We start from the raw sequence: 14,615 nt of genomic DNA, 5'->3' as shown, positions 1-14,615 counted from the left end.
ATGTATGTTTGTGTAGATGCATTAACAAGATGATAGTAGTTATATTGGCTGCCGTCGTGGTGGTAAATGTTTGAACATCTACCATTCTTTTTTTTTTTTTGTCTGGAACTTTTGAAGAAAGAAAGAAAAAAATTCTGCTTCATACCGCGCCTGTATGATACATGAACAAAAAAAAAAATAAAAAAAAGCGATACGTTAGTTTTTTTACTTTGCTTTCTTCCACATTCAACATTTAATAATGAAAATGTTGATGCTTGGTTCCAAAGACCATATAACACACACACACACACACACACACACACATACCAATGGCACACAATCCAATCAAATAAAAGGTCCAAACAGCAAAAGAAAACCAGTTATAGTCAAAAGTAGTACAAAAAAAAACAGAAAAAGAGAAAAAAAATAATCGAGAAATAGCTGTAGAGAACCAAAAAAAAAAAAAAAGATTCTGGATATCCCTAGGACCATCATCATCATCATCATCATCTAAAAAGACAAATACAAAATATATACGCTTGCGCTGTTTTTAATTTCCAAATAAGTTTTTTTGTTGTTGTTATTGTTGTTGTTGATGTTGTTGTTGTTGTACAATCGGTTCACTTATTTTGGTGATCCAATTACTATTATATATCACATACATCACACACACACACACACATATATATGCATCGATCCAGGAAATTTTTTGGTTGAGCATGTGAAAGAATTTCTGGTTTCATTCTCTATCGTTATCGTTTATTTATTATTCTTCTTTGCCTATTTTCATATTCATGTATATATGTTTTGTTTGTATGTGTTTTGTCGGATTCTTTTTTTTCAGGGTTTTTTTTATCTTTTCTTCAATTTCTATCTGCCTGTCTGTGTGTGTGTGTGTGTATGGATCCTATTCTCACCACCACCACCACCACCACCAACAACAACAACACCACTAGACCCATTACCATAAAGATATTCTTCTACGTTTTGTTGAATAGTTTTTTTTGTATTATTATTATTATTCCCGTCTTTCTAGTATTCCTGTATTTTTGAAACGGGCACAATTCATTTTCATATTTGGTATCATTTTTTTTGTGTGTGTGTGTGTGTGTTCACCAGAAGAAAAAAACAGTTAGACTAAGTTCTCTATTCATCATGAATGTTTGTGTTGTGTTGTGTTTTTTTTTTGTATTTCGATTTTTTTTCCAATTCATCATTATACGATAGTTCATTACATCCAATCCATTTAATCTCGATTACAATGTAATTCCATCATCATCATCATAAGCAGTTTTTTCTTTTTTTGTTTTTAATCATTGAATTTTTTTTGTTCTTTCGATTTTTTTTCCGTTTGTACAAATCTTGTTTCTTCTATTTCAAAGAAGAAGCTGGACCGACTAGTGGTGGCAAAAAAAAATCATCATGAACCATATTACCACTGTTGAAATATAATGTGTTCCAAACACACACACACAAACACACAGAAAAATGTAAGAATAAATTTGTTTTTTTTTTTTATTCTGGAACTCATTTTTTATTCTGTTTCTGTTTGATTTGCATACAGTGTTGTGTCTACTCTGTTTCTCTCTCTCTCTCCCACTCTCCCACTCTCCCACTCTCTATTTCCAATCACTTTTAATGAAGAAATCAAGATGTGAATGAATAAATGAGTATGCACTTATTCAATTTTTTTTCTCATTTGATGAAATATTTTCGTCGTTGTTGTTCAGCTATGATATGCCAAATGATAATCAAATCAACCGGTAATTCTCAAATGGGAACAAAAAAAATATATCTGATTTTTTATGTTTGTTCGATGATGATGATGATTGGAATTTTTTTCCCCTGTTCAGAGAGAGAGAGAGAGAGAGAAAGAGAAAAAGCAAACAAACAAAACTATTTTGTGATTGAATTTTTATCATTTTTGAATTCTTTCATTCATTCATTCATTCATTCATTGGTGAGTAGTGATAAGATTTATTCATATTTTCTTTTCGCTCATAATGATAATGATAATGATAAATTCATGTCGATGACAATGGAGAAAAAATTTTCTTCGTTGTTGTTGTTGTTGTTGTTGTTTTTGTTGTAATTCATTCATTTATTCCGATTGAATCAAAAATTATTTATTTATTCTAATCTAATTCATGTGAATTGTCATCGTTGCTGTTGACGTTTTTCTTTATCGTCATCATCATCATGAGCTTTATTATTATTAGCTTCATGGTCGAATATTCTCATGTGTGTGTTGTCCATTCCATTTTTCCTTTTTTTTCAGTTAATGAAAAGTGAAAAACAAAAAAAAACAAATGAATGAACAAAATGATTCATAAATAAAAAATGAAAATTTCTTGATCGCTGATTGTTTTTTTTCCATCATTATCTGCCAACACTAGCACACTCGTACACATAGTGAAAGAATTTGTCATTATTTCAATTGAATTGAATAATAATTACCATCATCATCATCATCATCATCATTAATGACGACAGCTAACGATTATGTAGAGAATTGCCTACGCACACATATATATATAGCTTATTATTATCATTATTATCTGAATTGTCATTTTTGTTTCATTTATCTTTAGGTGATAATCCGATTACTGTATTCACTATTTTATCCTTAAAGTTATATATTAATAATAATTCAACAGAAATAAAAAGAAAAAAATTGTTCAGCTTTAGAGGTTTATTATTATTATTATATTGAACAAATCTGCTGACTTTTGAAAAAAAAAATGTCAACATATTTCAACTTGTCATCGTCATTTAAATATATGGATTAAACATAATTCTATTGAATCGGTTTTCAGATTCTACGAAACACATTCGATATATAGTTCACTACAATTTGTGTGTGTGTGTGTGTGTGTGTGTGTGTGCCAGAAGAATATTCGTACGTTGAATTTCAAACATTTTTGATGGCCATAATATTTTCATTCAGAATTAAGAAATCCATTTGAATAAACGGTAGAGTTTTGCATTCATTTTTTTTTTTTTTTTTGGTTATAAAAATGAATTTCATATCATAACAACAGCATCATGTTTGTTGCTTGTATTTTTTGTTTGTTTGTTTGTTTATGTTTTTTATTTTCAAAACAACAACAACAACAACGACAACGACAACGACATATTCTGTGTCCCAAAGGAATCTTATCAAATTATGGCCATGTTTTTTTTTCTCATTGCTCATGTTGTCATATTCATTAAAACATAAACTATTTGGATGAACAAAAAAAAAAAAATTTTTTTCTTACAAACATTCAGTATGGCAGAAAAAAAAATTCAGTACAAATCGGTGTCATCAAATGTTTTTTTTTAATTCATTCATTCCTTTTCCTTTGAAATAAATTTTCTTTTCATTTCAATTCATTGCATCCATCATCAATATGATTTGAACCAAATTTTTGACAGCTTAAATTTGGATTCAAACACGATGCAAAATGAACGTGAAATTTATAGAGAAAAATGAAATGAGCAATAACAAAACTTTCGGCAAAATTCTGATTGTTTGCGAAAAAAAAACCATCATCATCATCATCATCATTATATGTAAGATGATTGAAAACTAAAGAAAAAAAATGAACAGAAAAACGACAAAAAAAAATTATTTTTCCATCAATTCCGTTCTATATTTGATTATGTGTCAATCGAAAAAAATGATGTGTGTGTGTGTTTGATATTTGATGCTAGAAAAAAAACCACACACACACACACATCATTTTTTCGATTAACATCCAAATAAAGAGTGAGAGAGTGTGTGTTTTCACTAATCAAATCCAGAAATTCAACAACAACAGCAGCAGCAGAGAAGAAAAAAAAAAGTTTGAAAAACATATTTTTTTTTCCTGTGCATATTCCGTTGAATGATTGAATCAAATGAAAAAAAAAACGAAAAAATTATTCATTTACGGTAGTCAAAAACAATTATTTGAACAAATGAAGAAAATTGGTTGAATTAAATTTGTGTTTGTGTGTGTGTGTGTGTATGTATGAATGGAAAAAATGAATTTGTGCTGCTGTCATGTGGTTTGTTCAAATTTTGTTTCTCTTGCTATTCATCTGTTATTACTCGTGTTTTCTTTCCTCTCTCTCTCTCTCTCTCTATTTCGAGTTCTTATCCGTTATCCGATTTTTATTTTCTATTCGTTAATCAAACACATAAAAATTCTGGTTTATGTGTTTGTTGTTTCATTTTACTTGATGACCATGGTCATATGACATTGTCATCATGATGATGGTGATTAAAAATAATCACCATAAAAAAATAGACGATTATTACTGTTGTTGTTTGGTTTTTTTTTTGGTTCACTTTCAAGTAATTCTAGCCAGTTGTGTGTGTGTTTTGTTTGGTCAATTTGATTAATCTGTGTATAATCGATTTTTTTTTCAATTCTCTCTATTTTTCAAATCAATTATAATAAATAGTTTGACATTGTATTCAATCGATTCTGATTAAATTAAAAATTATTATTCTGTTCATCATCATCATCAAGATCATCACAAGATGCGAACACAGGCAACACAGACTGAACCAATAATAACCAATGAGCTTCAACAACAACAACTACAACAACAACAACAACATCGACAACAACGTACAGGTCCAATAGGATTATCAACATCATTATATACTGTATCCAATCATAATCAATTATTGACAGCAACATCAATCAATCATCTTTCAAATCATCAGTTAATCAATGATGATGATTATGATGATCAATATTCATCGACAACAAGACGACAAACATCAGCCAATAATAATAATAATAATACAAGACGTTCCGTTTCATATCAATTTCTTTCAACAGCATCCATATTTGATGGTTGCTGTCCAACTGGTTGCTGTTTAGAATCGGCTACAGCTGATAATTTAACAATTTTAAATCATCATCATCATCATCATCATCATGGTGGTTCATCCAAATCATTAAGATCATCAACAAGTTCACATAAAGTAAATCATTTTATTGATGATGATTATTCTAATTATGGTGATGATTATTATTATGATGACGATAATGATATAATACAAGATTATCATCTCAGTACTGCACCACTTCCTCCACCGCCACCACCACCACCGTCATCTTCATCGAATATTATTAATGCTCAACGTCATCAACCAAGACGATCGCAAAGATATTCATCATCAACAACAAGTCGAGAGAGTCATCAATTTATAATACGTACAATACCATCATATTTAAATCTATCACCACGTGCATCATATCATCGACTTAATATTAAACATCCACCGAATGAAATTTGTCAACATTCAAATGAATTACATGAAAAACATACTGCAACATCTGGTGATACAATACTATTATGTTGTACAACAATTATTGATGATTCACAATGGAAAGATTCATTATCAACAGTAGAATCTGTTACGTACAATAATCGTACATCATTAATAATGAATCGTAATAAATCACCACAATCATCGACAATTAATTATATAATGAATGATGATTCAAAAATGAAAACTGGTGTTGGTACTAAACCACCAATACCGGTAAAACCAAAACATATTGTTACACGTACCATAGGACAAAATATTAGTGGTAAAACAGTGAAAACAAAAACAATAATATCCAATATGACAGCCATCGATTTTGCTGAACAATTAAGTTCAAAGATAATACAATCAGCCAAAAAAAGTGCCAATCTAAATCAACAAAATAGATCATGTTCAAAATGTGGAATCATTTATGATTCATCAACAATAACACCAACAACAACGTTGATTATACCGAATACAGGATTGATGACAATTTATAATAATAATAATAATAATAAACAAAATGATGATGATGAAGGACCATTATCAACAATAGATCCAATAGAATGGTCAAAATTTAATGATGATCAACAACAACAACAACAACAACAACAATGGCAATCAATAATGGTAAATGGTAATCTGGATCATCATCATCATCATCATCATCAATTATTATCACAACAATCATCATCATCACAATCGAAAAAAATTATAACAACAACATTATCATCATTATTTGATGATAATAATAACAATAATAATTATAATTATTCACAATGTTGTTCAATTAATTCATTACAAGCTATACAATATTTTGGTGAAAGTCATAAATCATTTTCAGAAAGTGAGCTTTATTTACAACAACAACAACAATCAAGATCTAGTTTTAATTATTCTAGTCAAAGTAAGTAGTGAAAAAAAATGTATAAAAATTGAAATCGAAATTTCATCATTGAAGTCATCAAATCAATGGTAACAAAGTGAAAAAACCTTTATTTTTTTTTGCTGTTTTTGTAGAAAATTTTGATGATCAAACACAAATTCTACAAAGGAAAAATTCCCGATTGTTTATTGTTGTTTGATTTTATTTGATTTTTCCATTAATCAATCGTTTTTTTTTTGTTTTTATTTTGTTTTGTTCTGTTTTTCAAATAGACATCAAACAGATATTACATTCTGGATTGATTCGTAGACATTCAGCAATTGCTGATCTGGCAGTTGAAACACAATTGATTGATCCAAGTGTATTTGAAACAATTGCTACTCCACCACCCGGTTTTGATGATAAAGATATTGTTGATCATCAACAACAGCCATGTGATGTAATGTCGTTATCTATTTCATCATCATCATCGTCGTCGTCGTCCTCTTCATCATCATCATCATCATCACCATTGGCACCATCATCATCATCATCAAGAATTGAGGATCAAACCGATGATGATTATGGAAAACTTCGTATTAAAGGTAGACATCATCATCATCATCATCATCAGCGACAATTACGACAAAATAATTGCCAATATTTAAAAGAAAAACGTTCACAACATCAGCAAAAATCGCTACAATCACAAATGAAAATAACACAACAACAACAACAACAACAACAACAACCAGCATCTCCAGCATTAGTGGGTCAATTATCGATTATATCACCAGAAAGTGAACAATCATCACAGGTAACATCAGTGACTAATTGTAGTGAACTTCTTCAAACAACTGGAACAACATTTAGTTCAGAGGGTACCGGTTCAGGTTCAGCATATCCATTTACAATTGATTATCAACAACCGGGACCAAGTACAGAATGTACTGGTGGTGGTGGTGGTAGTGTACCAACAACAACAGCAACGAATAGTGGTAAATTTCAGCCACAAAAATTAATTGCATCCGGTAGTAGTAGTAGTGGTGGTGGTCGTATTCTCATGGGTGGTTATGCTTTAGATTTTGACGATGATGACGATGACGATAATGATGATGATTATGATGATGATGAAGTATATGAAATGGAAACAACTGGATCTGAACATAATCAATTCGGTTTTCATCATCATCATCATCATCATGATAATCATGTGGATGCTGATTTTGCATTGGCTGAAGGTAGTAGCCAAGATGATGAAGAAAAAGCTAAATTTGAATTTGAATTTGAAACAACCGAAGATGATGTTGGTAATGATGAATATGATATGGATAATATGAATGTGATTAATAATGATGATGAACAATTATTTAATGATTCAATAATTTTAAATAAAATTAAACGACCAAATGAACTCAATGTTGGTATTGGATCAAATCAATATCGATCCAATAATAATAAAGAAACAAATGTTGGATCATCATCAACGAAAGCAATAATGATAAATAATGATAATGATGATGATAATAACGTTATTTGTGAACAAAATTTGAATATTGAAACAACAACAACAACAACAGCAGCAGTAGCAGTAGCAGCAGCAGCAGCAGTTATCACTTCATCACCTGGACGTGTTGTTTCACATGGCACTAGTAAATCATTACCAGAGAATCTTTTCCGTTCAGTTGATGATGATCCAGAAATGATGATGAAAAAATCACCAAAACATTCAAATAATAATGATGGTGAACGTGTTCGTTTATCACGCGCTAAATCAAGTACAATTGGACGTAGACGTGATTCAAATGATCGTTATTCTGATCATCATCAATTATCACAAAACAATCAACAATATAGACAACAACATAAACATTACGATACAATTGATTCAACAAGAACAGCAAGTGATTTAACACCTGTGCAAGATATTTATAGTTCAGATCCGTCCACAACAATTGATTTATCCATTGCAAATACTGTAATTGAAAAACAATTTCAACAAAAAGATGGTGATTACGATGATGATGAAAATAATGAACGATCTATTGATGATAATGAAAGTAAACTTCGTCAAATATCACAAGATAAAACGAAAAGATTTTCTGCCGAAATATTTGAAGAATTAAATATAACACCAGAAAGTTATGCTAATGGCAATCATCAAACAATTAAATCAACAGATATCGATAGTAATGATCTATGGGAAGCGGCATTAGCTACTGCTGGCCAAACAAATTCAAAAATCGAATGTTTTGATAATTCTGTTGTTGCTGCTGCTGCTGCTGATGCCTTGAATAATAATAATGTATGTGATACAATGAAAAAAACGAAAAAATTATTAGTCACTGATTTCATTGATGATAAAATAACAACAACAGCCACTATTACATTTGCACAACGAAAAGATTCACCAACAAAATCATCAACGACAACCATTCAACAGCAATCAACATCACAACAACAACAACAACAACAACCAACGAAATTTTCAAAATTTCGTCTGATGACACCATCATTACGGCAATCAATATTAAATCAAATGATTGCCATAGCTGATTCAATGGAAAACCTGGATGAATCAAATAAAACAATGAACGAAATGGAACCAATGCAAACGATAGATAAATTATCATCACAAAAAGAACAATCTTCTGATGATGATGATGAATGTCATCGAAAATTAAAGAATCAAATAATGACAAATAAAAAAATTAATAAACAACAACGACAACGAAGTATTTATGATTCAGCCAATAATAGTCGTAATAGTTGTTCACAAAATGATAATGATGATGATGATGATGATAATCAACAAGTTGATATTTGTAAATCAAATTCAACAAAAAGTTCAACAATCGATGAAGATGAAGATTCACAAACATTTTCAATTGAAAATCTACCTGAAGATAGTACAACATCAGGTAGTTTTATGTTGGATGATGTTACATCCAATAATAATAATGAAACAAGTGAAACATTGAATGGTTCATATTTTATATCAGATTCAATATCTGGTTCAACATCAAGAAATTTTTATTCAGTTTCAAATGATCTGATCGATGGTGAACAACCATTAATTGATAATAATCGTATTGGTAAAAGTGAACCAGCAACTGTATTATCAATATCGGAATTTGTTCATGGCCAATCATCATCGAATGATCAAAATTATCAATCAATGCCTTGTAACATTAATCATATTGCTGTGGCTAAACAAATTGGTGGTGAAAATCCAAATTTTTTACGTGTTCGTTTTGAACAAAGACAACGTAAAGCAATGGAAAGAAATGGTAATAAAAATATGAAAACTGCCACAACAACATCGAGTAGTAGTCAATCACAAGGTATTAAAGATGAATTTTTGTTTGCTTGATTTTTCATTTTCTTTTTTTTCATACAGATAAATCATCACATGAAGATGAAGATGATGATGAAGAAAAAAATCCAGATGACGATTATACATGTACGGATAATTTTTTTGGTAAATATCAAAAAATTCTTGATTCACAATATGAAGAATCAACAAATCGTGTGATATCGACCAATGTACATGATGAACAATCAGCAAGTCAGAAAATGGCCACATCATCTGAACATGAATTGGAAATCAATAGACAATGGAAACAAAAACAACGACAACGACTTCAATCATCACAAGCAAAAGAAATTTCATTGACAGGTCATCATCATCATCATCATCATCAACAGCAGCAGCAGCAGCAACAACAACAACAACAACATTCATCGATGGCTAATTTACATCAACAGCAGCAAAATTCGGGCAATATTAATCTAAATAACAATACTCATAATCATCAGATTGGACAACAACAACATCAACAACAATATTGTAATACAACTGATTTGTTTGAACAATCATCACAAGCTACTGAACGTGATGTTGAAAGATCAGAATTTTCATTACAGAATCAAAATTCTGAATTAGATGAAGATGAATCATTAACATTTGAAAATTTAAATAATCAAAGTTTATCTGTTATTGATGAAGATTCTAAAGGTGATCAAGAATCTGGTGCTGCAAATAATGCTCAACAACAGCAACAATCACAGCCATTATTACCTCAACCACTATCATCTAGATCTGCTCAAAATCGACGATTAATTGTTGATAATAAAAATATTAATGCTGTTGTCGATGATGAAGAAGATGATGATGATGATAAACATTTAGCCACAGGTTCAGGTGATCTGATTCAAACTTTATGTCGATTGGATAGTAGTGGCGATAAATCCGAATTACTTGAAGAACGTGATCTGAGTTTAGAAGCAGTTTTACAAGAAGAAAGTAAAGAATTAGAACGTGTAAAAGCTGCTGAACTATTAAATGACAATGGCCATTATCATCACCATCATCATCATCATCATCGACATGGTAAACGCTATCATCATCAACAACAACAACATGGTAACATTGTTTCACATAATACATTGATGGACGATGCTCCAACCACTTGCCATACATCGACAACATTTCAATTGATAACAATGGATGATAGTTCTAGAGATATTCTTGACACGTCTCGTAATATTGTACATGATGATGAAGAACGTACAGAATTACGTGATGAACGAATAGCATTGTTAACATCCTTAGCAACCAATGATTCTAGTGATGGATCAGGCTTACCAAGTATTGATAATAATAGTACCAATAATAATAATGATGATAATGATGATAATATGAACATGAATGCTCGACAAAAATTCGATAGAAAAATGAAAGAAATTGAACAAAGGATTTTATCGGATAAACATCCGAATAATCAAATTGCTACAGAAAAAATATTGAAAATTCAATCGAAAAATGATCAACAACAACAACAACAACAACAACAACAAGAAACAACAAGACAGACATATGTTTCACATAATAATTCGGCTACATATTCGGAATGTAGTTCAATGACGACACCCGATAATAAAAATTTGATTATCGGGACCAATTCTGAACTTACATCGATATTGAAACATAATAAACGTGGTCAATCACAACCGCCACCAATAGCTGGCGTTAGCGTCGCTGGACAACGACAAACATCAAATGTTGTATTTGCCAATCAATCTGGCAATAATCGTCAGCAGCATCATCCATCAACAACGAATCAACATTGTTGTTCACGATGTTATCATCGTCATCATCATCATCATCATCGTCATCCAGTTGGATCGGGTAGTCATCACCGATTTTCGACAACAAGTTCATCAAAACATTCAGTTTGTTTACATCATCATAATCGTCATAATGACATTACCGTACCTAGTAATAGTATACGTACATCCAGTAATCAAAATGAGATTATTACACAGGCACGTGCTCGTTCATTAACTCGTAATCTTGGTGTTAATAATAATGCAATAACTGGAACGATTGGTCTACAAAATAAATTACAAGAAGTTCATCATGAGCAACAACAACAACAACCACAAAACCAATTAAAGGATCAAATACCTGCACAACAACAGTCTAGACAACGATCACCTTGTAGTCAACATCATTTCACATGTAGCCATTGTGGTGAATCAACAATGCCACCAAATCTTGTGCCAATAATTCCGACAACAAGTAGATTCAAACGACGAGGAATGCCACAATTATCACGAAAATCATTCACTGTTGAAGATGTTTATTTTGATGTTGATGATGAAGAGAATGATATTGGTGTTCATTCTGAAAGTTATCGATCATCATTATGGATATATATTGGACGTAAAGAAGAGCTAAATATTTGGAATAATCTTAATCGTGCTATATTGAATTGTTCATCACAAAAATATTCTAGATGTGATATAAATCGTAAACAATTTCGATTATCAACAACAAATTCCGGTAGTGATTTAAATAATGGAAGTGATCGTAATAATAATAATAATAATAATAATACGAATTCATCATCAACAACAACGGATACAATTTCAACAACACGATCAGAATCAGAAGAAAGTACAGCATCGGAAAAGAATTTTCGTCAACGTTATGAAACTGTAACACATCGATTAATACATCGTAAAGCATCAATTGAATTATATCGTAGAATTTTGGATCAAACATTTAGTATGTAACACAATGAATATGTTATTGTTGAATTATTAAATTGAAAATTTTTTTAAAATCATCAGCCATAGATAAATGTCTAACATTGACACGTGATAATAATGAATTTGGATTCCGTATTCATGGTAACCGTCCTGTAGTTGTATCGGCTGTTGAAAAAGGTAAATATCATCATCATTTTTTTTCTGTTCTACAGAATGTTAAAATTATGTCTTTCCCCCCCCAAAAAAAGGAACATCTGCACAACATAAAGGTTTAGAAGTGGGTGATATAATTGTTGCTGTCAATGGTCATACAGTGTTGGATTCATCACATTCAGAAGTGGTTCGCATGGCTCATCATGGTATATTTTGATGGATTGGATAAAAAAAAAATTTCACCTTTTAACATTTTTTTATTTAAATATTTTATCAGGACATTCATTAAAATTAGAAGTTGCAAGTACAGCGGCCGCATTAAAAGCTGAAACAACACAAGCAAGTGAAAATGAGCCTAAAGTGATAATCAATGGCTATTTAAGTCGATATATTGATAAATTGGCCGAAAAATGTAGTACTAGCCGTGATAAAATGACCAATCCAAAGTTATGGAGACGACGTTGGTTTGTACTAAAATCTGATGCTTGTCTTTATTGGTATCGTAATCCAAAAGTGAGTTATTTTTTTCTTCTTCATGTATAAATGAATTGATGAAATGATCTGTGAATTTTGCCTACAACTGTATAGTCATTGGAACCAATTGGAGCCATTTCATTACAAGGATACTGTGCTGGAATGGTAAATGAATGTCTATTTGGTCAAGAACATTTATTTCGTTTAGTTGGATATAAAACAACAAGATGTAAATATCTGGCGGCTATTGATCATGCAACAGCCATACAATGGGTGAAAGCATTGAATCAAAATTCTATCCAATACAGTAATGTATGTAGTATGCAAAAAAAAGTGATGGATCCATTTTTTTCACATTTATTATCATTTTTATTCCAAAAAAAAAAAAAAAAAAATTAGAGCGACGCATTCATTGAAAACACTCTACACAATATACATCGTAATCCATTGAATTTTATCAATCCAGATTGTTATGGTTTTCTTTGGAAATTCAATCAAATGAAAAAAAATTGGAAACAACGATATTTTGTATTGAAAGATGCATGTCTTTATTTTTATGCTGATGCAAATTCAACTACTGCATTAGGTTTGTGGTGAATTTATTGTTTGTCCTATTTTCATATGACAATTTTTTTTCAGGTCTATTTTTTCTTCATGGTTATCGTGTTCAGGCAAATGTCACATTCAATTTAGATAAACAACAACAACAGCAACAATCATTACCACCGGCACCACCACCAACGCCTCAACAATTAATTAATCAAACACAACAATTACAACAATCATCAATTACGGCCGAATCTCGACAACATATATTTGAAATTGTACCAAGTGATTCAAAATATAGACATATTTGGTTATGTGCTGATTCTGAATCTGATCGTAAACGGTATGTATGTGTTTGTGTGTGTTCTCTTGATACTAATCCTTTTTTTTTATTTATCATCCATTTAGTTGGACATATGCACTGGAATATTCTATTGATCGTTGGATTCGTCTTAAATAAATTATTATTCAATTGATTCTATCAAATTATTTAGTTTCTGCTATCAAAAAGAAAAAAAAAATTTATTTTAATCTTATCTACACCAGCCACACATACACACACACCGATACACACACATGCATACATTCATACAAATGTACAAGAATTCCATTTTTTCTTCTCAATTCTAATTATTATTCTCTATGGAATTATTATATCATTATTATTATTGTTGTTGTTGTCATCATTTTATTATATAATCATCATCATCATCATTGATAATAATAATGTTATTTTTTCAGAAATAAAATCTTGATGTTTTCATTGATGATGATGATTGTTTTTTTTTTTTTTTTGTTAGATTTTCACTTTCATGAAATTTTATCCAATTACTGAAATTTTCATCATTCAGCGATGATCTAAGATTGTTCATGTGAAAAGGAAAAATGTCACAAATGGTAATTGATTTTTTTTCTTAAAAAAAAAATTTCTGTTTCAAACAAATTGAATTTGAATGGAAAGTTTTTTTTCTCTTCCGAAGAAACAGCTGCAAAATGATCAATCCAACCGTGAGTTAATTTTGTTTCACAGCAAAAACGAAAAAAAAAACTTCAGTTTTACTGTTGCTGTTGGTACTGAAAATTTTTCATTTTTTTCCGATTACTGTCCACTGATAAGAGGAAATTTTTTTTCTGTTCGTTTTTAAATATATTGAATTTACTCGTTTACTTTCTCGGGTTTTTATTTTATTTTATTTTTTTTTTTTGGTTGAAAATACAAAATTATCAACTAATATTTACTGTTATTCA

The 14,615-nt window shown here is 30.4% G+C and overlaps 1 protein-coding gene across 2 annotated transcripts; it reads left to right on the top strand.

Moving 5' to 3' along the window:
- Positions 1-806: 806 nt before the first annotated feature.
- On the top strand, positions 807-14,132 carry LOC124499849 (uncharacterized). Of its 2 annotated transcripts, none has more exons than XM_075731434.1 (11): positions 807-1,469; positions 4,411-6,179; positions 6,431-9,481; positions 9,538-12,210; positions 12,276-12,371; positions 12,443-12,553; positions 12,625-12,860; positions 12,936-13,133; positions 13,221-13,407; positions 13,461-13,710; positions 13,776-14,132. In XM_075731434.1, exons 2-11 carry the CDS (start codon positions 4,490-4,492, stop codon positions 13,825-13,827), a joined length of 8,544 nt encoding a protein of 2,847 aa, XP_075587549.1. In that variant the 5' UTR covers positions 807-1,469; positions 4,411-4,489; the 3' UTR covers positions 13,828-14,132. The 2 variants fall into 2 exon arrangements, with proteins under 2 accessions (XP_075587549.1, XP_075587550.1); XM_075731435.1 differs by having other exon boundaries at positions 1,388-1,469; positions 4,479-6,179.
- The last annotated feature ends 483 nt before the right edge of the window (positions 14,133-14,615 follow it).

The sequence above is a fragment of the Dermatophagoides farinae genome, chromosome 5, assembly GCF_024713945.1.
Source record: "Dermatophagoides farinae isolate YC_2012a chromosome 5, ASM2471394v1, whole genome shotgun sequence".
NCBI lineage: Eukaryota > Metazoa > Arthropoda > Arachnida > Sarcoptiformes > Pyroglyphidae > Dermatophagoides > Dermatophagoides farinae.
This window is presented reverse-complemented; position numbering and strand designations above follow the sequence as displayed.

What these genes read in the sequence shown, in the direction of transcription:
- LOC124499849 (XM_075731434.1), top strand. Translation starts at nt 4,490, where the DNA reads ATGCGAACACAGGCAACACAGACTGAACCAATAATAACCAATGAGCTT. An exon ending in AAATTCAACTACTGCATTAG is followed by an intron (nt 13,408 to 13,460) that starts GTTTGTGGTGAA and finishes ATTTTTTTTCAG; the next exon opens with GTCTATTTTTTCTTCATGGT. An exon ending in TCTGAATCTGATCGTAAACG is followed by an intron (nt 13,711 to 13,775) that starts GTATGTATGTGT and finishes TCATCCATTTAG; the next exon opens with TTGGACATATGCACTGGAAT.